Source organism: Nyctibius grandis, chromosome Z (assembly GCF_013368605.1).
Source record: "Nyctibius grandis isolate bNycGra1 chromosome Z, bNycGra1.pri, whole genome shotgun sequence".
Lineage (NCBI taxonomy): Eukaryota > Metazoa > Chordata > Aves > Nyctibiiformes > Nyctibiidae > Nyctibius > Nyctibius grandis.
In genome coordinates, this window is record NC_090695.1 from 90,828,431 (window position 1) to 90,855,193 (window position 26,763).

General features: G+C 35.2%; 1 protein-coding gene across 5 annotated transcripts in view; it reads right to left on the minus strand.

The window, feature by feature from the left end:
• The window catches only part of SMG1 (SMG1 nonsense mediated mRNA decay associated PI3K related kinase), a 67,198-nt gene that overhangs the window by 16,369 nt on the left and 24,066 nt on the right, over positions 1-26,763 (minus strand). For all 5 annotated transcript variants that reach the window (XM_068424166.1, XM_068424164.1, XM_068424167.1 and 2 more), the window contains 35 exons: positions 26,583-26,756; positions 25,236-25,460; positions 24,439-24,540; positions 23,737-24,006; positions 23,047-23,177; positions 22,149-22,310; positions 21,552-21,670; positions 20,700-20,787; positions 20,513-20,614; positions 19,912-20,052; positions 19,395-19,594; positions 18,910-19,106; positions 18,055-18,222; positions 17,081-17,235; positions 15,841-15,986; positions 14,955-15,156; positions 13,074-13,183; positions 12,544-12,691; positions 12,001-12,160; positions 11,195-11,315; positions 10,269-10,517; positions 9,678-9,962; positions 8,581-8,725; positions 8,149-8,287; positions 7,592-7,822; positions 7,316-7,493; positions 6,338-6,499; positions 5,797-6,014; positions 5,402-5,556; positions 4,205-4,427; positions 2,948-3,194; positions 2,100-2,329; positions 1,287-1,535; positions 753-891; positions 556-665 (listed from right to left, as the gene is read on the minus strand). In XM_068424166.1, the coding sequence (XP_068280267.1) occupies positions 556-665; positions 753-891; positions 1,287-1,535; positions 2,100-2,329; positions 2,948-3,194; positions 4,205-4,427; positions 5,402-5,556; positions 5,797-6,014; positions 6,338-6,499; positions 7,316-7,493; positions 7,592-7,822; positions 8,149-8,287; positions 8,581-8,725; positions 9,678-9,962; positions 10,269-10,517; positions 11,195-11,315; positions 12,001-12,160; positions 12,544-12,691; positions 13,074-13,183; positions 14,955-15,156; positions 15,841-15,986; positions 17,081-17,235; positions 18,055-18,222; positions 18,910-19,106; positions 19,395-19,594; positions 19,912-20,052; positions 20,513-20,614; positions 20,700-20,787; positions 21,552-21,670; positions 22,149-22,310; positions 23,047-23,177; positions 23,737-24,006; positions 24,439-24,540; positions 25,236-25,460; positions 26,583-26,756 (6,081 nt within the window). The remainder of the gene's footprint in view (positions 1-555; positions 666-752; positions 892-1,286; positions 1,536-2,099; positions 2,330-2,947; positions 3,195-4,204; positions 4,428-5,401; positions 5,557-5,796; positions 6,015-6,337; positions 6,500-7,315; positions 7,494-7,591; positions 7,823-8,148; positions 8,288-8,580; positions 8,726-9,677; positions 9,963-10,268; positions 10,518-11,194; positions 11,316-12,000; positions 12,161-12,543; positions 12,692-13,073; positions 13,184-14,954; positions 15,157-15,840; positions 15,987-17,080; positions 17,236-18,054; positions 18,223-18,909; positions 19,107-19,394; positions 19,595-19,911; positions 20,053-20,512; positions 20,615-20,699; positions 20,788-21,551; positions 21,671-22,148; positions 22,311-23,046; positions 23,178-23,736; positions 24,007-24,438; positions 24,541-25,235; positions 25,461-26,582; positions 26,757-26,763) is intronic.

Below are 26,763 nucleotides of genomic sequence, written 5' to 3' on the forward strand. Positions count from 1 at the left end.
AATGCAAAATACTGTACTTGAGTAGGTACAGAAATCTGTAACTTGTCCCTAACCACTACAAATACAGGAAGACCACCACAGTAGGTACACAGCCAGCCTGTAGTAACATCACTAAAACTAAAGATTGCTTTCTAGCCTTCCACACAAACTCTATACTCTAGCAAGAGCCACTTGAGGAAGAAAACTCTCCTCTCTTCAGAGCATTTTTCTTTTTAAAAATATATCTGTCATATTTATAAAAGATGAGTCCTGAAGAGAGACTGTAAGCAAAACTTCAGGAAAAAAGCTTCAGGAAAAATGTAACATTTTACATCTAGAGCTACAAGTCCCCCTACCCCCAAATTGTAGTCATACCACTACTTGCATATGTATTTAACTGACGTTCTCATATTTCTTAAAAACATACTATAGGATGTATCTAAAATAAGTCCAATTAAAATCACAGCAGAAAAGGTGAAAGCATTATAAATCAACAGCAGAATGTTTAATAGAAAAGTTCTAAGATAGTATTTGGCAAGTGACAGCCCTCAGTTTTATGCAAGTTTCCTAACTTACCTGTTCACAAGAAAGCCTGAAAACCCCTTCTACTCCTGTCACTCCAAGTGCTGTTTCAATATTGTGTGTCATCCGGAACGGAACCTTCTCTGGTACCCTGAGGCTTTTCCCTTTAAGATAAAAATTTAAGTTGTTTCTTTTAATTACCAAGAAGGGAAACCTTTTATTTGAATAACATATAGCATTTTTTAAATTACCTTTTTCAAAGCAAACATTATAATCTATGTGGACAACTTCTCCTGTAGTCATATCTATAAGAACATTATCCAGATGTCTGTCTCCAAGACCAATGATGTAGCCAACCATGGACATAACTGCAGTGGATCTTGCATACGACTTTAAAGAGAGTTTCAGGAAAAAATTATTTGTGGGAATCCTCTGCCAACACATTGGACTGACTACCATCTTAAAACATTATTTTAAGTGTAAGTGTAAGATAAATCAAAACCAACTTATACCAAGCTGTTTTCTATCTGTTGTCTGATATCTTACAAGAGTTTTCATGTCATAGGCTGATAATTCTAGTATAACACTGTAGGGCTACCAGGTGTATACCCATTTTTTATTCCATATGGTACAACTGCCAACATTTCCTGTTACATGAGACTTCAGCAGTCCTAGCTCCCCTAACTCACTAGTATCATTGCTTGAACACATCCCAGGCATTTGTCACCCCTCATCCCATTAAAAACACAGCCTTTCAAAGGGAAAATATATTCGTTATAACTCACCTGTGTAACTCTCCACCATTCATCTGGCGTAGTACATGATGACCAGAGCTCCTTAGCTAGGAGATTCGGGGGAGTTGCTTCCATCAGTTCTTCTAGAACAGCCCTCATGACATTCAAGGGCCAGTCACGACGTGACACATCAAGACTAAGCCCGACCGCCTTTAAAGCTGGTCCAATTTTACTGTAGTAAAGTTCACTGGGTCTAGGCACTATTCCAGGATTCTGAGTAGTCTGGTAAGAGTCCTGAGCCTAGAGAAGGTAAAAAACGGTAGTTTACATATCGCAACTCATTACCACAGAAAAGTATCCCAAATTCAGTTTTGGTTAAGAATGAAATATGAAATCAACTCCTCTGTTGAGGATGACTCTTACAGCTCAGAGAATTCTTTCAAAATACAAAAATTAAAAAAGCTTAAATAAACTGAAAACACATTGTTTTGGCCTAACTCTACTCTTACCAAGGTAAATTTCAAAAACATAATTGTAAAAACCATATTTAAAATGAAATGAGAATGAGAGAATGAGTTGTTGAATTAAAATAATTTTAACCAAGGTTAACTATTTGTTCAAAAACAGTTCCCCTTGAATTATGTCAGAACAGTATGTTTATGTTACATACTGATATATAAATACATATATGCAATTTAATTGACATCTGGTGAAATCCCAAGAGATATGAATACACAGAACCATTTTGTATTATTATGAACAAAACACAATCCTTTAAGACTACGTTATTTAGAATTGCAAAGCAAATAAGAATAAATGTTTCCCTTTTGAATTGCTCTAGCTGGCATAAAACATCGTTGTTACCTTTTGTGCTTGTAAAGCAGCTTCTCGCTGTTGCCACCGCTTGTAAAGACCAAACAAAGGTGTAGCTCCATCCACCCACTGGATCAAGCCTGATCTTGTTCCCAGAGGTGTCACAGAGTAGTGCCTAGCGTGGAATCTCGGTGTCTCTTGACGGTTAATAGTGGCAAACATTGTGTTCACAATTGATAAGAATTGCATGATTCTTTCATCTAGATGCAAATCTTCCAAACCTGCGACGAATTTATTTTGTTTAAAATTTAGTTTCTAGATGAAAAAAAATTCTTCTGCTAAAGCGCAAAAGTTAGCATTTTTTAAAAATCCTACTCCATTTCAGATTATGAATAGCTTTATAAATTATGCAGATTAAGGATGAGTTGTTCAACCTAAACCTAAATGTTTACACAGCATTTACCTAAGAGAATCATCAGTTTATGACAGATCTCTCTGAGTAGTACACGCAACAGTTACACTAACATAACAAATAGGTCTTTCCCTTTCAGGGAAGGCAACATGTCTCTGCAGTTCTCTTCTGAGTGCTACCTTAAGCTTCTGGAAAAGTGCAACCACTAATCCTATCAGTATGCAAGTAGAACACTGTTTCTGATGCAACCCTTATAAAGAATGGATCTGAAACACCCCTGACTTACAGCTTCACAAGGCAAAATTCCTTGAAAATGTATGGTGAAGTGGGAGGTGGGGAAGAGAGGGAGCAGATGCTCCAAACAATTCTTCCTCTGTATCATGCAGGTAGATAAAACAAAAGTTGCAACCATGCATCTTCCCAACTTTAATATAGTCTAGTTTATAACAGAGACAGTAACTTGTATGAGAAAACGTCAATTTCTTACCTTTGAACAGGTAGGGATAGTTCTTCCCATCTGAACCCAGGAAAAGTAGCTTTTTAGGTTTGGTTTTTGTAGGCAGGATTGTAATGGTGCTGCCCACACTATGAATTGTGACTGTATCTCTGGTAGATACTTCTCCAGGAAGTGCTATTTCAGTGTTCATCATGGCAGCCAACCAAGGACTGATTTCTTCAAGTCGTAAAAGGTAGCTAGCCCGTTTCTGTGCTCTTTGCTGCAAACTTAGCATAACCTATTTCCAAAGAAATTTTTTGGTTTAGGTTAAGATTCACCTTAACAGCTAGCATAAAAAAAACACCACCACCAAAACAGACTTAATGCTGGTCATCTTCCAGAAGGCCTGGAGATTTTTCTTAAACTACCTTTCATCCTTACCACCCTACTAATCCATTTACAGCTTAAGATGAAGATGACAAAAACTAAAAGACATTCTTTATGCAGCAAATATACCCTGCCTGGTGATAAGCACCAAAGTCACAACAAATCAAGCTCCTCAAGAGGTTTGCTTCTGCATTTATAAATATTTGAGCTGTGGTCAAAGGCAGCAGCATTCAGCAACCTCCTGTTTAGGTATCTGCATGCTTGCTTGCTCTGCAAAGCAGAAGGGGAGCTAAAAACAAAAAAAGCCTATTTGTGTGTAAAACCTAGGTTCTGTCTAGCAAGACCTAAAAACCACCAGGCTGGCTCTGGTTATCCACGTGAATACATATTTTGTTCCTCCTCAAACCCATAAAAAGCTAAGACAAGATCACATAATTAAAAAACAAAGTATCTTTGGGAAGGGTTGATCATTTGAAGGTTGCTGCACAGCCCAAGGACTACACTTAGATAACCAGAGTACCAACTTGTTAAAATTTAAATCCACTAAACTGAAATGGCATAGTTTCAGAAAGACAGTATTTAAAAAAATAAAACCCTCTGCCCCCAAAACTGACAGCATCCCAGACAGCAGAAGATGCAAGATTTTAAAAAAAAAAAAAAAAAAGAAAAAAAAAAAGAGAAATTTCATTGGGTAGAAACACAATAATGCAGACAGTCAGTAGGACTTGTTACAGAGGCAAAAATTGCTGTGCTTTAGTGTCTAGCATGCCTGTGGTCATGGCAGAGGAGATGAAGTTTCAGGCTGCAATTTTGATATGGCAAGAGAAGAGCAAGAGAATACTAAGGAGAGGGTTCAAGCACATGGTGCAGTAAGAGTGTCAAGAGTCTCTACATTGTACTCTTAGTCGGAGCATATAATACCTCTTTAAATGGGAGCCAGCTGCTTCCAGGTTTAGCAGGATTCAAAGGATTCTTAAGTTTCTCTAGTGCATTTTCAATTGCATCTCCATAGTTATCCTGAAACCACTTCTCATGAGGAGTTTCTGCAGGAGCTGCAGTGATGCTCCGTACGTGTTCCAAAGCAAATACAATAGGCTTCATTAGAGCTGTGTGCTTTTCACGCATGATTGCTATTTTCTCCTCTCTATTAAAAAAAAAAAACAACAAAACTTCCTCTTAACTCCATAAAACCAAGTTACTTCATAAGCAGAGCATTAAAATAAGACTGCAAATGAGACACCTAAGAATACACAAAAATTATTACATCTCTAAAATGAGGTCTTCAAGGATGAGCGTATTGAAAGGAAGAGTATTTCATTCCACATTGAATGCATGTTCCTCTGAACCACACTTTTTTTTTTCTTTTTTTTTTTTCTTTTTTTTTTTTCTTTTTTTTTTTTCTTTTTTTTTAACTGAAACATTTGAACTGGGTTCTTCACCACTGGCAACCCTGAGGAAAAACCCAGAGCTCAAACCACTCTTAAGCAACTGATTTCCTTTAATAAAAGAGCTCTTTACTACTACTTCCTGAGGATGTACCACACTATAAAGAAGGGGAAGAGAGAGATTTAGAACATGCTGTTCTCCCATTCCATGTCAGCCCTGACTACAGAATTCAAGAGGCATTCTTAAGCTTAGCCAGGTGTCCAGTGAATGGCTCTCCTCTTCCACAAATCCATTCACAGAAGAACCCAGGTGAGGGAGAAAAAAAAGACTTGCTGAACACTGAAAACCAAAAGCAGATTAGACATTCTGTTTACTCCAAGTATCTGTATTTACAGTAAACTCCAAATAGATTCCACCCTTCAACATGCTTGTCCTCATTTCAGCCGACTTGTGAGAAAGACCTTGGAAATTAAGAACTATAGGATCTCATAATCCACAACTTAATGTGCATTGGGTTCTAACACATGATCACTAAGGAAAATCCAACATGGATTCACAGGTAGACTGTTGTTGTTTCTCATTTGATTAGAGTACTAGCTGTAGCATCAAAATGTTCTTGAAATAAGGTCACTGGCTTACAAAGAAGCAGCTAGGACAGTATGAATTCAGGAGCAACAACACTGTTGATCGGTTTGACTATGCTTCCCCAAGAATTACTCAAAAAAGACATACTTCCGTAAAGTGTTGTTGTTTTGGACCCTCTTGACTTCATCTTCCAGTTGTTGAATCCTTCTGAGGACGTACATGTGCTGCTGCAGTAAAACTCCCAACCAAAGTTCATCCCAAAGAACTGTAACTCTGCGCAGCTCAGCCACTAGCATCTGAACCTGTATAAAATAAAGACTCACTCACTTTTAAGAGTACTAGTATTAAGACTTCACTGGATTTTCATCCAGTATATAAAAATATATTAGCTAAAGTATATTTGTAGATGAACAACTTGAAAAAAGATGACAGCCTAATAGCAAAGGTGCACCAAACTTTCAGTAGGTCCACCCACAAGATATACAAATTACATATTTTGTGATTCAAATAAGAGCACAAGTAGCATAATTTGGATTATTTACCTGCAATACCATTGTTGGATTTGCAGCAGAGAGTTTCTCCACAATCTTGCTGTAACAATCTTGCATCATTGCTTGATCTTCATTTAATCCAACTTTTGTGTCATCTTTACTACTTTCTTGAGAAGTTGGGGGGCTCCCTCCATCACATTCACCACCCAACAGTTCTTCTCCTTGAATATTACCTAGCAAAGTAGGGATGGCAGAAGGCAGCTTGTTTCCTAAATTAGAGACAGATGTTAAAACATTAGCTACACTGTTCTGGCCTTGAAAGATACATCACTCAATACTTCATTTAGCACCAGGTCCCCATATTACATTAACTACTGGCAAAGTATATAATGATAAAATTGAAAACACTGACTTATTTGCCAAACTGGTAAGTCAAATGAAAGGCATCAGCGAGGTCCCATAATAGAAATATTCTTAAGATAGAAAGTATCATAGTTACTGAAAAAAAAAAAAACCCCTCAGTATTATTTCATCCAGTATATAAAAATATATTAGCTAAAGTATATATGAACATTTAGTTGTTCCTCCATACCTGAAGCCTGGGATTCACTGCTAAGTGAAATGGTACCCACTATTGCAGGATATAGTATAAGATGAGGAGAATCTTGAGCCACTCGACATAATAAGTTGCAAATACTCTGACGCACATACACTTCTGGGTGATTCAGGCGGGAGAAAAGCTGAGGTATGATACCTTCATAAACAGGAAAAGAAAATGTGCCGATTCATTTAATTTCATATGATGCAGAATTTATTTTATTTTTAAAAGCATGCTGGTTTTGCATTGGGAGAACCTAAGTGTCTAGTTTCCCAATAACAACTTCTTTTAAATAACTGTCTTTCACAGTACAGGCAATAGCTTATTTCTTCTACAATTCAAATACAGACAACATCAGATGCAATACATAGATCCTTTAGTCAAGCACTAGGAATTGAGTTTTGCATACTGTATCTGTTATATTATTTTTCAAAAATAAGGAGAGTCACATTAATAGTTCTTGAAGTTTGCATAACTGGATGTTTCAAAAGAAAGTACAATTTTGCAATAGTTGGCCACCTCTTTGCTGCCTTCCACACAATAACCTTTTGTGGGAAAGTCCCTGAGCAACCAGAACCAGTAATGTAGTGACAAACAACTACTTCTGAGACATCTGGCTTTAGCCACACATCTTTCTCTGAACTGCATTTCAAACTGTAGCTAGGAAAAAAACTCACCCCATTTTTTTAAGGTAGTAATATAATGTAATACTTCACAAACTACATCTCCTTTCTCCTTTCAATGTCTTACGGCAGGGGAGGGAGCGGATCAGAATCTCTGCTACTTATCTATTCTAAGATCAGAATGCATGGTGGACTTGAACACCTTTAATGAAATTATTTAGTAAAAGACAGGCTCTCTTTCCATCATGCTTAAATAAAAAATTTATGAAAGTGTAATGAATACCTCTCTGCTTGTATTTAGAGAAAATGCATCAAAATTAATTTTAACAACTAGATAACATATGCTTACCTCTCCAAGGAGCAGTAGGTGTAGTTTCTAGCCCATGCTCTAGATACTGTCTAAGTTCTCCAGCATGTTTCACAAGCAATCGTAACAGTCTTAGGGTTGCCATCACAATAACATCATCAGTGCTTTGCTCAGAAGTATTTCTTAAGTGCAGCCTGGGATCATCTTCATCAAGTGGAACCTTGAAAGAAAGAAATACTTCTCTAAGCTAAGTACATAGTTCATATCATCATTTAGAAATGTTTGGAACTAGATTTCCTCATCAGCACAAACACTAACCTGACCAGCATTGAGTTTGAGGAAAGTAAAGTAGGCACTGCAGGAGAGTTTATAGAGACTGAAGATTCTGTCTACAACTTTCCTCCACACTTTAATTAACCCTTCAGTTGCATTTTCATCAAGATCTGAAAGCCAGGGACAACTTGTTAATAATTGACGCCATATAACATCCACCATATCATCTTCTTCATTGTCTTCATTTTCAGTGATTTGTAGAGTCATATCTTCATCCTAAACACAAATAAAGAGAAAACAGGTTTGATTAAGTCCTCCAACCATTTCTATAAGCAATATTAGTTGCTAATCCAGTTTTTGTCTAGGCAACTCATGCAACTGCATTACTTGATCATATTACCATAGTCCATAGAACAGATGTGTTACCACTTAGCAAACAGATGTGTCACCACTTAGCTAACAGATGTTTTCTTAGAGAACTCCTGTATTGTCTGAATTTTAACTTTAGAACATTTACAAGAGTTAATACAAATCACAAGTAGAGGAAAAATAAGGTTCACACTGAAGTTGAACATTTTTTAAGCAAGCAAATTTACACTTACTTGAATCCCAGCTGGACGACACACTGCCTGCCCAAGAATCCCATAGATTTTCTCTTTGTCTTCCTCTGCAATGTTGTCTGGAAGCAAGTTCTGAACCTCAGATTTTTCCCGGGGCAGCAGACGAACACCTTCTCCCTGACTGTAACATTTAATGAATTATTGATCCCCAATATATTAGTATTCGTAGAGCTACTGAGCCCATTACATATGTACTGAGACTGTACATATAAAACTTCTTGAAGGAAGAAATCTTTATCGTTATCTCAGAATTAAACTCGCTTCTTTTTACAGAACGTAAGTAATCAAGAGAATATTCAGTTCTCTGCTCACATGCAACTTCGGGCCACAGAGAACAGTAATCGTAAATACAAAGCTAGGGTTTACCTTAAGAAAAATTGTGTCATATAAATTTAAACACTAGGATGAATTTACCTGGCATTATCAACTACTTTCCGGCCCCATCTATAAGCCCAACTAGCCAGCGCTGCCCAAGACTTGGCTACTTCAGGTGCCTGAACTGAAGACAAGTGATACAGCTGTCCCAAGATGAAGTCAGGTTCTCCAACTCCAATATTTACTGTGATGGGAGAAATAGAGCAATATATGTTAGGATGTAAAATCTGCTTCTAATTTCCTTAACATAGAAAATAACACCAAAACATTATAAGTAAGTAATATTTTTTTCAGTAAAGTTAGTACTCAAGAGTGTAAAGTTTTCCAAAATACAATTGGTTTTCAGTTCTGACACCAGCTGCAAAACAAAGACCAGTTCTTCATATGCTAACAACCACTGCCTATACTCTCAATTGCTTTCTCTTTCACAGAAAGATGGAACTGAGGCAAGAAATTCATGATCTCCAAAAGCGCAAGATGCTTCAGAGAGCAGACTTTTATGAAGCACCTACTACTTAACATTCATTAACAGCTCTAAAATAATTCTGACTCTGCAAAAGAGGAACTAAGTTATTTATAAAATCCATGTTTTAGCAAAAAAAGAGCTTTATAATGACATCTGAAGAAAAGTCTGACGAAAATTGGGAATTAAGTATGTTTTGTGGCAACAATAGAAGGGTTCAAAGTAAGTATAAATTAAAGATAATGAGAAAATCTAAGGTAACTGCTTTTCACACTTATCAGGGCCTTCAAAATATAAATCCTTTCAATGCTTAATCTGAAAGATCTCATTCAAACTTTAGCAAATACAGGAGCTGAAAGCAGACAAATGCATGACAAAATCTGGTATCCTCCTCATATAAAATAAACACATTCCAGTTTCTTCTTCAGGCCACCATCACTCGAATGAGGAAAATGTGAAAGAAATATGAAATATCAGTATTAAGGTGTTTGTTTTTTTTAACTGTCTATAGTTACCTATTGCACAAAACACACGCTGTTTATATGGGTATTAGGAAAACAAATACATGAGTGATGGAGCATTTAGTCTTTATCAATATAACTGGTGCTATCCCTCAGTGGAATCATCAGTAACTAATTTAACAAAAAACGAAAAAGAAGGAGAACAAATCTACCTGTAGATTCACTTTCAATCCTAGGATATTCTTCTTCTAGTGTATTAACAGTTGGGAGATCAATCAAATTATATATGTTTTTAGACAAGGTAGACAGACCCGTGTGATTCTGCTGCTGTCGAGCTCTATACACTTGTTTCAACTGTCCTGAAATCTCTTTCCATTCTGCTTGAATCCATTTAGCCAGTGTGAGAATAGATTTAGCAACTGCATATTCAGCTTTGGCAGATTTGCAAAAGGATATGGCACAAGAACTCAGCATTTCCATGGCATGTGTTGACTGACCTGCATATCATCAAAAGCATATCTTCAGTAGAGTGTTAACTTTATTCAAAACACTTGTTCTGGAAGTCAGCATATTCAGATACAGCTTGTAACAATATATTTTTACAAAGGAAATTCTCTTTTGAAGTTAAAAATTACAAGTAAGAAAGAGTTGTGAAAACACTTTCAGACTGAGATAACAGTTAATAGGATGAAATCAGCTCCTAATGACACTGTCCTATTACAATTTCTTCAAGGCCAGGGGAATTAGCCTGGTTATAAAGACAAGAAGCTCAAGTATCTACAACATAATTAGCAAATGCTCACCTGCTGTGTATAACAATTTTGTTTTCTCAATATCAAGTTCGGGACCCCATTTTTCATCTATCTGACCTGGTGCAGACAATTTTTTAAAGTGCTGGACTAAGTCCTGTGCAGTGGTGGTTTTTCCTAGCTGAACTTCGCTGCACTGGGCAAGCAGTCGTGTAGCTAGGGCAATATTTCCTCGCTTCCGTGCAAATTTTGCTGCTGTTAGGCCCAGCTCCATGAGGTGGCTTTTAATTGGGACCATTGGTTCTGAAGAAGAAACCAAGACATTGTAAACAAAATTATTAAACAAACAATAATTGCACCTGGGTTATACAGAAATTTCTGTCCAATGTATTCTGTACTTGGCCATCAGTAAAAAATTGCTCAGCTCTTCCATATTTCCTAAACCCTTCTTCAGAAATTTACATGACTTCATATCTGCCTAGAATATTTACATACCCCATGCAAAACAAAACAAAACAAAAAAATATCCACAGATTATCTGCTGGGCAAAAGAATAATTTTTTCACTATAAGCATTCTTCTTAACTAAGAAACCTACTTGTCCCCTGATACAACTTCTTTTTCTCCCATTACCTCTTCTCATTTAAATGGTTTTCATGACTGCTTTTAAAGATCCATTATTGATAGTGTTGAAGTGTTCAAAAGTGAAAGCATTTAGAGTACGAAGAGATGAGCAAGTAAAGTGTGACTAGAAAAGTGAGTATAGAACTGCTAAGCATTTCAGAATAAATTTTTTTTCTTTTTAACAGTCTACATTACAGTCGTGATTGTAAAGCAAGACACCTAAATAACCAAAACGTGGCTTTTAAAAGGTAATCCATCTGAATAATAAAAAAAAGACAGAGCTGCTGCTTTCAGCAGAGGATTTAAGTTCAAATTCTGCATTTACCTTTCATAACACTAAAGTGAGAGCTTATATACCTTTAAGTTTTTCCATCAATTGATTCTGGTAGACTGTGTACCTCAGCGCATGCATCCATGGCCTGACATCATGCTGCTTGCATGACCTCAAAGCATCATTGAAGAGAGGTATAAGACAGTCCTGAAAGAGGCATAGAAGTTGCATAGTTGTCATGAGAGACATCTTTACTAAAATGTATTTTCATTTATTAAAACCAAAGACCATTTTAGTGCAGAGTAAACATTCTTATTTGTATTAGTAGCCACTCTTTATCATTAACTAATAAAAAGCAAATACGTTTTATGCAACTCTAGAGAGACATGCTTGATTTTGAGAGCAACACTAAGAACAGCTCCAAATCAAGCAGAATTGTTTTCGGAACAATGTGATTAGAGACTAGGGCTAGATTATTCATACTGGTTGAAATTTGACATTGAGTTTTTAATTGCTGAAGTGATTGTTTTTAATAAATATTTTAAAGTTACTTTCAAAGTAAATTATGTGTGTGTTGTAGGAATAAGTGTTACAATGTATTTATAGAAGAAATATCAACACAAGAAATATCTCTAAAAAGCAACTACCAATAAAACTTTAAAAATACTTATAAACGTACCATCTTTCAATTACATTTATAACTATAGAAAGAATCCAACTGAGATGTAAATTTAAAAAAAACTCAGGTCAAGGCACATTAGAAAACTAAATGAGGTCTTTTTACAGTATGATTAACAACAGTCAAAACAATGTATGTTCTATATTCAATACTTCATGACATGACGTGGAGAAAGACATTACTTCAATTTAGGTTTTAAACAGACAGACATACCTCTGATGTCAGCCTGTTGGATACAGTGTTTTCCAAAGCAGAAGAGCAATACAACTGAAGAGTGCTCAACACTGGTAAAGACTGAGACACAGTGAGTGAGGAAAGTCTTAAAGGTCCAATAGCGATTCGTGATGTTTGCTTTAAGTACTTAATAACATTTCTGAAATAAAAGAATCAGAACAGTCATTTTTGTTAGCTAGACTTTAAGAGTAAACAGTGATATCAAAATTACTGAAGAAAAAGCGAATCAACATCTTCAAAGAGATGATGAGAAAATCTTGCAATATCACGCACAAGTTACAGTATGATACTTTATCACTAAGCTGACAAGAAGTACTTTATCAAAGAACTACATGATCTCCAAGTTAAACATCATCTTATTTTTCCTCAGTAAGCCTATAATTTACAACAGCTAAAACTGGTAGCAAACTACCATAGATGCTGAAGTACAAAGCCAAGCATGCTTTTCACAAAGTTATATTTAACAAACTAGAACAGCTTTTCACAGTATATTACATTCATTCATAGCACATTTCAACTTACTCAGATATTGACTGCCACTTTTGCTCCTGTTCTATGTGGTTTACAGCTGTTGCCAGACATACTGAACTTCTCAAAAGCTGTACTTCAACTGCTTTTTGAAGTTCTCTTGGATCAGGACTTAGCATATTAGGAAGGAGCTTCTTCATGTCTACATGGAGATTAAACAATTGAAACCAACTAGAACTGCCAAATTTTATCAAGTGTCACCATCTGAGAATGCATTTTTGAGAGCAAGGAAGTTTGGAAAAAAAAACCTTAATATATCTATTTTTAATATATATATATATGTATTCATATTAGAAACTGATGATAGATTACTTACAAACACATTAACTCCAGAAAACACATTTGCATCAACATTTAGAATGACCACTGCCAATCATTTAGAAGCTCGATTCATAAAGGTTATGGTCAGTCTACTGAACACACCAAGCTGCATTCAGAAGTTTCACTCTGTCATTTACAGAGACAGATATATAAAGAAATATTTACTTCTGTATTTGAAGTCACATTAACTTATGCATTTATACCTATTTTTTCTTTGGATCCCCCTGCAAGTAGGTTGATGTTTTCTCCTGGTAGTAATTCTAGTTGTTCAGTGCATTCAGTAAGTTGTCCAGACTCAAAGCTGCTCAAAGATCTGCAATTCAATGTTTATAGTTTTATTTTCATGTTTCTTACTTCATTCCAGTTGCTAAATACCTTACACAGCAAAAAAAAGAAAAGACTCAAGCCTAACTCAAAATCCTACAGAGCACTTATTAATTCTAAGCAAAAATCCCAATTTTCCCATAGATCAGTAAAAGGTAGTAGTACTGCACCAAATGGATAAATTCAATAAAGTGAAGGGAAAAAGCACCTCTCCAGCTATGAAGCTTTTCATATTTTCATCACACTATATATAATATTCTTTTACCATAGTCAGGAAGAAAAAAGGTTGGCTTTGGAAGAGTTTAAAAACAAACAAAGAAAACCCCAAAGATTTTTTCCCCCCGCTCTATGCAGAGAAAAGTAAGTTTTGGGGCAGAATTTCATGAGGCCATGGTTTCAACTCTTCAGTTTACATGAAATCAAAATTCCAGAAATACTGGAATATTGTGCGGGTCATAGATTATACAAATTTATATTGCTTAACAGCCTGAAGCAGCAAATAATTTGGGCATTATAGACTTTCATAGCACTACACAAAAAAAAGGCAGTGAAAGGTCAAGAGGCTTGATGGCTCAGAATACAGAAGACTCAAAGGTTCAAAATTCTTGTTACTATCCACTGAAGGAGGAATTAATCTAAGTATCTGCATTAGAAAATTTTAAAAATTATTCAGCATGTGAAAACTCCTCTTTCTGCTGAATTATTTTGATCCTCATTACTACAGAGAGTCTCTTCTCAGCCTCCTCAGTGGTGTGCATCCTCAGGAGCTCTTTACAGGATTTTTTCTGATATCTTACAGTATCTTACTTCCAGTAATTATCTGGATGAAAACTAACTCAAACCAGCCAAAACAGCCAGATCTCTGCAATAGTACAGCAAGCACTTGTGATGTTTGTCAGAAGTACAAGGAGTTTAGTTCACAAAAACATGAATGCTCAGAAACGACACATTTTCACACCCATGACAAGCACTCACTTTCCTAATGCATTAGCTGCACCACACGCAGTTACTGCAGTAAGAAAAAGGATCACCCCTTTCTCTGACAGAACTAGTCACCTTTTCAGACCTGCAAGATTTTATTTCAAAGCTTCCTTCTCTGCTTTTATTTTCAAGTCAAGAAACTTCACATAAAAGGATTTTAAGATGTTTACCACAATAGTAGAGGGATGGAAAGTAATCAAGTTGTCAAATGAAACAGAAAGGACCTTTAAACTTTGAAGGACTATTTCAATATCACAAATATTTTTTCGTGAACCAGACAAATATCATGGGTTAGGAAATAAATGCACAAACTACAATTCTAAACTCTATTAAAAAAGAAAAGTAAGCAGCCAAGATGACCTCCTTAAGATAATTTTTAGATTAGATAAATAAATAATAGTAAAAAATAAAATGCCTGTCAGCAGTGCAGTTCTTAAAAATATTTTAAGTTGCGTGAAAGGATGCATCTTCTGCCAATAGAAGCAGAATAAATTTAGTATCTTTTACTTTCAATGAAAAGATGTTTTTCTTGAGTACTAAGAAACCTCAGCAGTTAGAAAGCCACAGTAACTATTTAGAATTATGTTACCTCTTTACTTATCTGTATGGTTAGTAAATTACCATGGCCGAGTTTTTCCCCCTCCCAAAAACACAACTTTCTTCTTATCACACCTCTATTTCAATGACATCCAGTTTCTAAAATCCATTAAAACTTTAATATTTCAGTTCTAAGATAATGAACTCTAAGGTACTGTTGAATAAATTAATTATATCCTTACTTTATGTAGTTAAAATCTGCTTTCAGATTGATTGAGGTATTACTATTGCTTTTCTTCAAGTCATGGACCATATTTTGCCACTCCTGAACAGCAGACCAGTCAGCAATGGAAATGTAACATTCACATGCTTTGTTACCCAAGTAGTTTATAACTTCAGGTGAAGAGTCACTTGGCTTAGTCAGAACTGTTTTTCTAGTTTCTCCTGTGAAACAAAAACCAGTATATATACTTAAATATATATTTATGCTTATATATTTTTAAATAGCAATTCTGTTACTCAAATGTAATTTCTGTCTTTTCTCAAGAAAACACACTTAAATTTAAAAAAAAAAAAAAAATCAAAGTTACACATTTACAGTATTATTCATCCACCTATGCTTTAAAAAAAATAGAACCTTTTCAAAGGAGGTTTTGGAAAAGTTTAATCCATATCTGTAAAGAAACATCAAAACAGGAAAACAAAGAACTAAATTAGAAGCAAAGAAGGTCCCTTTTCAAAGATGAAACAGAATACTGCAACAGTAGGGTTTTTTTAACAGTAGTTAAAAAACTAACTAGTGCATTTATGATACAATTGTGTGATAAATACTAAGTCTTAAGTTATGATCTAAAATAATTTAGAATTAAATTAGTAAATTACAAAATACTTCACCTATTATTTTTAGTTTCACTCAGCTAGACCTCAGTACTGCAAACCCTCGTATCTACACATAATATTGGTTTCAACGGCATTAAGTGGTTCAGTTTAACTGCATACAGAAACAGGTTTTCAGATTTAAGAATTAAACATTGTAATTACCATGGCTGTATCACTGAATGTTCTAATTATAAGTACATACAGTTCCAAAATTATTTTTCTCTTAAAAAGAAAACAATAAATACTGACCATTCAAGGAATGTTTTGGGCTGGCATTATTCACACTGTTTGAATTGGCCAACTTCAGAACAGTTTTGTCAAAGCCTGTTATGCAGCAGTCCACTCCTGTCATGGAGCACAGGTGCTCCTGGTACTCCACAGTTGCTTTTTCAAACCTTAAATGGTTTAATATTTTAGTCAGCATTTTACAGAACCGGTTTTCTTTTTTCGTAAATAGACTATATTTTAAAAATGTCTTTACCGCAATACTCAAACAGTTCACGTGTCACCTTCAGCCAAAGAAAGGGATTAACATGGAATACAAGTTTACCAGCTGAGTTTCCAGGTTATAGCATAGTATAAAAGCTTTTCCATTCAGGTTTTAATGCCAACTTCAAGCCATGTAAAGACTGAAGGAGATAAATGAGTTTTATATTTGACTGTCACACGTTTTACCTGAATGAGTAAAGCTGAATACTGATTAACTACATATCATTTAATATAGGATTGTAAAACTGGGTCGAGGGCAACAATTCACACCTTAAACTTGACATTTCTGAGAAACTTCTCACATATTACAAGATCTGCACATTATTTTAAGGAATCTTACAAAAATGGGAAAAATATAGTTATAAATATAAAACCTATTTTTTGTTTTGTTTGGGGGTTTTTAGATGGCAGGTAAATAATGAAAGGTGTCCCTTTTTCATTTTATACAGAAGAAAGGACACGTTCCTTTAAGCAGGTGAAAACACCAAAATGAAGGCATACCCTATCTAGAACATTCACCCACTTATTTGTATCTGCAGCCAAAGACTCTACTTCAATAGATGTAGAAGCCACTTTTTCAAAGCTGAACTAAAACTGCAAAGCATCTCCCTCGGAGTCCCTCTCTTGGCAAACTGTGGCAGGTAATCAGATCACACCATTTCGTCAGAAACTTCATTATAAAAGATTTACAGTAATAATATTTGCAATGGAAAATTAAATACAATGTGAAAACAGTATTGCTGTGTATGAAAAACTAAAAAAAACACGCTTAGGAACACCATTTATATTCAAACCCTGGTAATTACGTTAAAACTAAAAGTTAAAATATCTAAAAATGCTGGATGCATTAGGTGTCTCTGAAAGATAGTTACTTTAATTGACACGGAAATTAGATCAGTAGCCTTGATTCAGGCCAGTTTAAAAGATTCAGAAGTAGAACTATACATAGAAAGGAAAAAATGTCCAAGTTTGTAACATCCAGTCATCTGAGAAAACTTACCGCCCTTCTGCTTGTTGAGCTACAGAACTGATCCAGGCAAGACTCTTCCCAACTACAGCAGAAGACCAGACAGCGATACCCTGAATAGCTTCAGGACAGTGAAGCTCACATAGTGCTTCTACCAGCATCATAATTGTCACTTCCAATTCATTTCCCTAAAACCAAAACAAAAGCTTTATTTAACAAATCTCACCTAAAGTAAGAGCTATATACATGGTTAAATACTTGGAAATAGGAAAGCACTGTTTCATTATATGCATCTACAAATGAAATGCTCTGCATATCCATCCATTACACTGCTTTTGGAAAAGCAGGGGAGGTAAGGGAAAAGGACATGCTTTGAATCCACAGCCTGAATGTCAGTTATGTGATGGTCTATACCTATATGAGAATTCATAAAGAAGCAGGAAGTAATAAATATCTATGAAACCTCCTCTGTTAAAATATTTAAGCAAATCAAGTCATGTACTGAAGAAACTATTCAATCTTTTTAAGAGGGCTTATCTACTTTATCCACTTATCCCACCCCTGCACTGATCTGCTAGTTACTTACAGAGGAAGGATACCCTCACGAAACACCCCTCTCCTGCTCACACCCACAGGTAAGCAAAGACACTACACTACCACACGCTCGACAAGGCCTCACACTAATACAACAGAAGTTTCATACAGTTTAAGCAGAACCTTCTGCTTAAAAAGAAATGGCTCAATTAAAACTGTGAACAAACTATAGCATTCATTTATGTATAGTATTTGACCACAGGTACACAGTACACATCCTAATCTCCAACCTACAGTATCACTTAACCATAAATGTCTGTCAATACAGAAGTATGAGTTTAAAATGTGGCTTTAAATAACAGAATCTTCTACAGACCAGTCAGTTTAATAACTACTGATTGCCTTATCTTAGTTCTTTTAGAATATTGTGGGAATATTTTTGCAATAGTCTACAGAGTTTGAAGAGAGAGTACCTGAGAGATACTATTATTAGTTTTCATTTCTGTGAGTAAATCAAAACCATGCCTGACTGTCACAGCGGGCTGGCCAGCCAGCAATCCAACTCTCATGATGGAAAGTCTAATCCGTGTTAGCCAATCTTGGCATGTCTGACGATTAGTATAAAAGAATGTCCTGATAACCTTTAAAGACAGAAAAAATAAGTTTTACAATACTGCTCTTCTGTATGAATCAAAATAGTTACATTAAGTACTTAATATTTATAGCAACCAAAGTCAGGACAGGTTTCTCCTCTCCACTTGAGTTTTCAATTGAGAGATGAAGAAACAAGTAAAATTCATCATCTTTATTGATAGTCTGAAATCATGCATAGCATGCAACTGACCAGGCATACAGGCAAGCTAAAAATCTTGAAATGAACTGACTATAAATCATATATTATTGTCATGTCAAAGTCCAGTAATTAAACAGCTTATTTCAACAGTGAAGTGTTTTGCAGTTAGAACTACACAAAAGGGTAAGTTGTTTATAAATAATAATTATACTCTTCAAAAAAGCAACTTAAAGCCTCAAATAATTGTGTTACTTTGTAACAGGACTGCTGACGATCTACAAGTAAGTGACTGCTACAAATTAGAGGTACTACAAACTTGCTCGATTTGTACCACTATACAAGCTGGTACTCTAGAAATATATCCTGTTTTCACATGTTCTCTAGGAATACGCCAAAGTCAAAGCCAGATGAATTAAGAGTCTCAAACTTTGAGAAGTTCTTCTGAAGTTCTACAGTTAAGACCTGAACAACCCTGAAAACACTGTTCATTCAGTCGATGGTTTCAAGTAACAACAGCACTGCAAGACAGACAAACCTTGGGTGGAGAGGTGAGGGCACTGGCACATCCTTCATAAGCATTGTACATCAATTTTTCCAAGTTTTCCAGATATTGCAGAAGGAGAACAAGCCTAAGCTGGTTGCTACTGTGTCCTTCGTCATTGTCTGCAGTAGTCCATTGGCTAACATCTTGGTCAGGGTTTAATGTATGGGCTGCAAGACTCCTAATAATACCTACACATTTTACCAAAACATGGTAAAAAAAAAAAAAGTTATCAGACGGTATTTTATTTAAATGTGTTAATGGATAGCAATGCTAAAGTAAGATACCTCAAAAGTTAATAGTAATTATGCAACTGCTCTTCTGCCATTGCATTTCTTGATGTGTCAGTCAAAACCATGCTAAAATCTATAATCACTGAAAAATAGAGCCATTGTGCTTCTTGCCTGGGACAAGAAGTTCTTAGCTGCACAATCTTACCAAAAAAACCCCATGAAAATAAACTATATTTTTCACATTACCTTCAATTGTTTGAAATGTATCTTGGGCTCTACCCAGAGGAGTGCGCAGCTTCGAAAGAACAGTAAACTGAGCTGCTTCCCAAACAGCCCATTGCCAAAGAACAGCATCAGTCTTCAACAGATTACGAGGGATGGCTGATTGATCTCTCTTATCTAGTCTTTGACAGCTATAGAATAATCTTTCTAACCAATTATCCTTCCTGAAAGAAAACATCACTACGTTAACACAAGTTCATGTGGTAACAAGTTCACACTGCACACACTTCAGCTCCCCGTTGCTCTCAAACAAATCTCTCATAGGATTATTTCCAAGCAGCAACGTACATAGGCAACTATACAATGTGTGTATTTGAAGATATTTATAAATACTTGAAAGAGAAGTGTAAAAAAAAAAAATTACTGAAGGTAAAGCAATGTAAATTGTAAAGATAATTACAATTTTTAAACTAAATATAGCTTGGAATTGTTTACTATAAAACTGAAATCCATGGATGTTGAAATTAAAAGAAGTTCTTACCCAGTTCGGTGAGAGTTTCCATACAAAATAAAACTAATGACATCAGAGAAATCCTGTGGGTGGAATGTATTACTTGGAGCTTTGCTCATATGGCTTCTTATAGCCAACGAAATTTCTTGTATTTCTGTGTGGGTACGGTTACTGCAGGAAGAAGGGGGGTGGAAAAAAAAAAAACAAAAAACAAACAACCCATGCTATAATGTACTTGAATAAATAAAAAAAATCGTGCAAAAAAGTTGCACACACACACATATAGATCTCCAATGACTGAAAATAAGTATATGCTTTCCTATTAAGACAAAGTGCTTTAAGAGTTCAACTCTTTGAAACAAATTGCAGGACATAATGTTGTTGAAGCTCTGGATAACATGGACCTTACAAGTATTCATATTTGCTGCAAGTGCTGCATAGTTTATCAAATTTGTTCTTTACTTTGTGTACTATCTACTGTTATTAAACTTGTAAGAAAGTAGAAGAGAGAGTAAGACATTTCATGCTTTTTGATTTTAAATTAAGACAGTATGATGACATTTGACTGACATTATTTTTCATATAAATGTCATTGAAGAAAGAAACTAAACCATATTGAAGCTAAACTCACCTCAACACAACATCTAAAGGAATTGACTTCAGAAGTTTTCCAAAAGTTTGTCTTACACGAGCACTGCTATGTACTAGTTGAACACGACACACATCAACACACCTGCATCACCAAAAATGAAAAAAAAGGTGGTAACATTTCCATTAACAGAATAATTCAAATAATATAAAGAATTCTGTGCAAGTACCTTTGTAAAAGGTCATCTGGGAGTGAGGAAGACAGGGCATGGAGGCTACTACATGCTTGAAGACAAATGTTCACATCTTCCAAAAGGGCTGAATTAAGGAGTTGAAAGAAAAAAAGACATTATTCTTACTAGAATTAGGTAACTTATGCATTACTCTGGTTGCAGTAGAACATCTAAAGACATTTTTAGAGCATAGCTGGTAGAAGGAGACACGGGCTTTAAGCAATACTTTTCTTTTGATTTCATTGACTGGTTTTACTACAAAAAGTAAATGTGTAGTAACAAAAAGTCACTTATGCTACATATTACTTATGGGCCTTTTCTGACGGCTGACAGATTAATCCTTCTATGGTCTCCATACACTGGCATTATACGCAATATATTTCCATAAGAAAAAACTAAGGTAAAGTTAGTAACTCCTGGCCTTGGGAAGTTACTGCTCTTGCTACTATTATGCTACTAAAAGCATTTGTTCCCATATTTTAGTTTCCAGGTTTTGAAATCCAAAACAATACATCACATTATGGAATGGTTCCACTGCTTTTGAGAAAATAAAATGCAATCTTACAAGTAAGACTTGGCACATCACTGACATTTTTGGTAGATCCATTTCACAATCACAAATTATTATTTTAAGAAAATTAATTGTTTGCATAAGTAATAGGTAGGGATCCATTTGAGAAAAATTAGAGAAGGAGAGCATAAGTTTTGCACAATACAAACTGGAAGCATCCCTAAAAGTAAATGAAACAAGTACAGTTACAGCTATCAGTGGTATATGACAAGGTCGCTTATGTACTTAATTATGCCACATAAAAGACAGTTAATAAGTAAAAATATGCGATATCTTACTGTTTGCTAGAAGTCCTTTACAAAACTTATGAAAAGATGGGAGAGAAAATAATGGTGCATATGTTTCTGATTTTTTCATCAGAACAGCCACTTCCAAAGCCCATGTCATAAGTAGTTTCCTTCAAAAAAAAAAAACCAAAAGTATTAGTCACTCTCTACAGTTACAGAAAGATGTCTTCTGATAGAACTTAAAACTACTTCACATTACAGATGAGTATTATACCATAACTCATTTTTTAAGCAAAAGGTTTCATAACATTAAAAACATCCCTAGCTTTCACGGCATTTTGTTAATACAGGATTGTAACTATTGTAAAAGGGTACTTTCGTGAGCAAAAACTTTTTTCAGTAAAGTTTGATAGCTCTGCTTTTACTGTATAGATCTTATGATGGTTTCAGCTTTTCTAGTTCTCATGCATAAAAATGAACGGCTACTTTTTCCACAGGTATTTCTCATTATTAATGTTTCAAAAAAACCAAACACTTGACTGGTTAAATTTACCCCAAGTTTTACAGATGAAAATTATCCTGGTTTCTGAATTAAGGTACTCCACTGGAAAAAAAAAGTCTCCTGATTAATAAGAAAATATTAATTACCTGGTATCTTGAGTAAGGTTATCCTTCTTAAGCAGTAGCCCCAAAAGGTTTAGTATGATTGAGAAATGTTTTTTTGTTGCTGTGGTTACAGTACTTATAACTGCTCCATCAAAAAGAGAGGGAGAGGAAGAACTGAGGCTACTGGATATGAAGTGGTCATGCCTGAAAAGGCAAGGGAAAACATAAAATATAAAACCACCCCAAGATTAGGGATACTTCCTTAAAGTATACAGGAGGGGGGAGGAAACAAAAAACAAAAAAAAGCCCAAAACAAACAAAAAAACAACCCAAAAAAATCAGCAGCCAAAGTTAATGTACACACACAGAGTAACCACATTATGTCAAAACCCAAGTATTTTTATCCCTGGCCAAAAAGAACAAAGCTACAATTTTACATCAGTCCACGCAGCCCAGTAACCTGATTTCATCTGTGGCTGGTATCAAACGCTTAGTAAAAAATCATCAAAACAAAGAAATGTACAGAGTAGCAGTTAAACCAGTATATTCCCTTACTTTGACAACATTTTTGTAGTAATAAGGTCCAAAATGTGTTTAAATCTGTTTACATTTCATTACCTCTCCTAGATCTCATAGTAAGCAAAACAGTAAATAGTCTTTCCTTATTTACTTTCAGTAGAGTTCTCCCTCAGTTATCTCTATTCAAACACAAGATTTCTAACCTGCCTTTGAATAAAATGCCAAATTTTAAGCCAGGATATGCTTTGTTGGCTGAGATACAGACTCCCTGCAATTAATGAAAGTAAAAACTGACTAGGGAAGTTTGGGCAAAAGCTTAATTGTAATAGCCTATTTAAATTCATTCCTCCAACAATATATTCTATTCAGATCAGTCCATCCTAGTGCTCTTAAAATACTGATGGATTATTAATTTTCATACCTGGAACAGTGCGAATATAATGTATAGAGTACTGCATACTGGACAGCAGGAAAATTAACTGCTATGTCACCATGAACAATCATCAGATTTTTACTCAGTAGTGCAAACACAGTCGGCGAAAGGGCCCACATCTACAAAAAAAATTGCAACATAAGCAAAGAAACATAAAAAATAGGATCTTTAAGTGTACTTTTCATACCACTAATTATTGTGTTTTGCTTCTTCCCAAGGGAAATAATTTAACTCTATTAATTTTCTGACCTTAATTGTAACTATTTTCTTTCCCCTTTTTAAAAAACCTGCTAAAAGCAGTTTATGTTTTTATTTGGAAAGATCTAGAACAACTGTTTTCACATGGGTGATACACTACCAGAGGACACACTAAAGCTGTCTTGATTTCCCAGAAGAATTACTATGACGATTCAGAATCAATCCATGAATAACCCTGATAAGATGCCCTTCCCTCGAAACTCTTTTTCATTACACATCAACTAGACATACAATCCACCCATTCTGTTTCCCCTAGGTTTTAATACTGGAAGTTTTTCTATAACGTAAGTTAGGAAACAAATACGATCATTTGAATTATACGTTATGCGCACTACTAGTGAAATACTTTATGGTAGATTTTAAGTCAAAAAGTGTTTTTACACTTATTGCACAAACTTTACCCACAGAATTTTTACTCACCCCAATTAATGAGTTTTTAGCATTTCCAATAGTACTTAGAGCACTGAGGTCAAATACAACAACAAACTTTGCTTTATCCACATTGAGTATACGCTTCTTGAAAGAGTCGTGCTGGATTTCAGAACAGGCGTCAGGAAGATGTAAACTATAGAGAAGACTATTTAGAGCACAGGTCATTTCTCCTAGAATCAACCTGTAAGCAGTCTCCAAAACAGGAATGTTCTTCAGGCTCAATACGGCTTGGTATACAGCAAGGGCTGCTGCAACAACCTTGAGAATATAAAATAATTACAGTAATAACTGATTAGCATGAAATAATGAAATGTAGAATTTAAAATTATGCTTTATCTATGAATAGCCTAGTCTGATACACATACCCATCTTCAGTTCTCTGTAATTAAGTACTACTCACTTACAGAATCTATTAATTACTATCTGGATCATCCACATAACAAGCTGAGTATGAAAGCCACATCAACTAAGTACTCCTCTACCTGGTATGATGGCCAACTTACTAATTCCTTACAAAATCTCAATGCCAAAACCAAGAATTAGCTACATCTGCCTTTTCAGAAGTTTCATAGATATATAGTTAGATAAAAAATATATTTAAGATGAACAAAGTTTTACAGCTTAATAAATATATTCCAGGCAATGCATGAAGGCTGTTGTAATATACCTATAGAAGTCACTTACTCTTACCTCTTTCTCCTTATGATAACGAAGAACAAGTAGTTTAGACTCTGGTATAAATAATTTCTCTACAAATGACGATGGTAGTTTTGTATTTATTTGTTCAACAATCTGGGGGTAAAACCAAAAATGATAAATATCTTTAACTACCTGAATTAATTTTTATTAGAATACACTATTAAAGATTAATTAAAATACTGCTTTTCTAGCTTGTATACACTATATCTAGAAAAAACAGCTTCCCAGCAATGCAAGTATTTTGTATTAGCTTTCCCAAATTCACATTCAGAGAATTAGTTATTCTGAGGCTTTAACAGCACAGCTGAGAGAAAGTTGTGTGGTTAATTTAGATCAACATGGGTTTAAGAGTTTGTGGCCTACACATTAAAGAAGTCTGATTTCCCAGGTCATTGCATAAGTAGATAAATAGAACATATTAAGTACTAAGATTCTGAAATCCATCAGGTGGTGTTATCAACTGCAGAGGCCAGAGAATGGCACTGTCCAACAGTCAAAGCAGACGGGGTGGCGGGGGGTGGAGAAAAAAGAAATCAAACCAACCAAGCCAAACAAACCACGGACACTCAGGCTAAAACTAAACCCCATTTTATCAACAAGACAAACACATAAAAGATAGCAGCATAAGCTTTACAGAAAACACAAGCATTTAGAAGAGGAATTTCTTGCTTGTGATCAGGAAGAGTTCTAAACATTTATTTATTACACACACACACAAAAAAAGCAGGGCTGCTTAGAAAATAATATTTTCCACTGTAAAAACCGCAATAATAAAAATATGTACAAACCAGTGTCAACAGATTCAGGACTGAAATGATATAATCAGTGCCACAAGTCTGACAGTTTTCCATTTGATCTAATCCATATGTGATGACCATGTCACAGTGTATGGTCATACTTGGATCTAGGCTGCCAAGTAAAACACCAACACACTCATTGGCAGCTGTAAGTACGGCTTCAGAAAAGAATACTTGGTTTGCTGCAGTCACACATCTCATTACTCTGTACAGAACCTGGAAAATTAAACACACACCTAAATTAAACTTATTAATTACACTAAATTAAATTAATTACACTAAATTAAAAAACACTCCATTAAAAAGACACAAGGACTACATGCTATTTAATTATATTCACATCCATTTGATATCCTGACCCATCACCCACTCTGCAGCTTGGTAAATTCTGTCAATAGAATATTCTGAATAATGCACATCATGGCATTACACTTCAGAAGTATGAGAAAAAAGAAACCTTCAATTGCCTGGTTTCCTACTCAGTTACAGACCTGCAAAGACCTAGAAAACCTAAATTCATTATTCAGAACTCTGTTCAGTTCCAACTGATGTCAACAGAACTCCTCTTGTAAAAGACAGACTAGTTTTCTCTTCTCAAGCTTTTGTCCCAAGAATCCTCTGCAGATCAGGACACAAGCTACATAACTGTCTTGGCTTTAACTGGGAAATCCATACACTTATCCAAGAAGTTTTGACCCTCACAGAACTCCGCAAGGGCATAAATTCCAGTTGTGCAGCTCATGCAGCAACAAGATTTTGACTGCAGGTATTTTTATCCTTTTTTTTTTTTTTTTTTTAAAGGTCATTCACACCCTCTACAGTTCCTTTTACAGAAGTATAGCAGCTACTTAGCGTATTATATAACATTTCTTCTGAGTTTAAACCGTCCTATACTATAGTTTAGAACAAGATGACTTTGCTATCAGATTTGACAGATACAATTTCAGCATGGATTAAAAAACCCTACATTTTATAAAACTGAACTCATCATTTGAGTTCAGTTTTTATAACATCATAGCAATCTGAATAAGTGGTAACATTATGGTTACAAAGACAGGTAACACAAGCATAAACCTAGCTGCGTGAAGTTAAAACGCCTAAAAAAAGTTAGTTTCTGCTCTATATGACTCCCATGTGCCCCTATCACAATCTATACCTTAATATTTCATAAAATTCTTGTAGCATATTTCTTCAAGAAAACACATTGCTCAAAGCTAGGCACATACATAATCATGTAAAATTCACAAAACCTAAATAAACTCGACAGTGAATAGCATCATTATATGGTGATAAATCATGTCAGCAAAGAAAAACAAAAAGGAAAACTTGAATTCTTACATCAGTTACATATGCTTCTGTAATTGGTGGTCCTCTAATTGGGCTGAAGCGTTCCCCGATACTCCTCACCACAGTACTGAAAACCCGAAGAAGTGCAGCCAGTTTAGGCAGAGATACTGAAGGAGGAGGAATATCTTCATCTACTGATTCCCCAGAAGCCACATGGCTGAGGTCCTGCAGC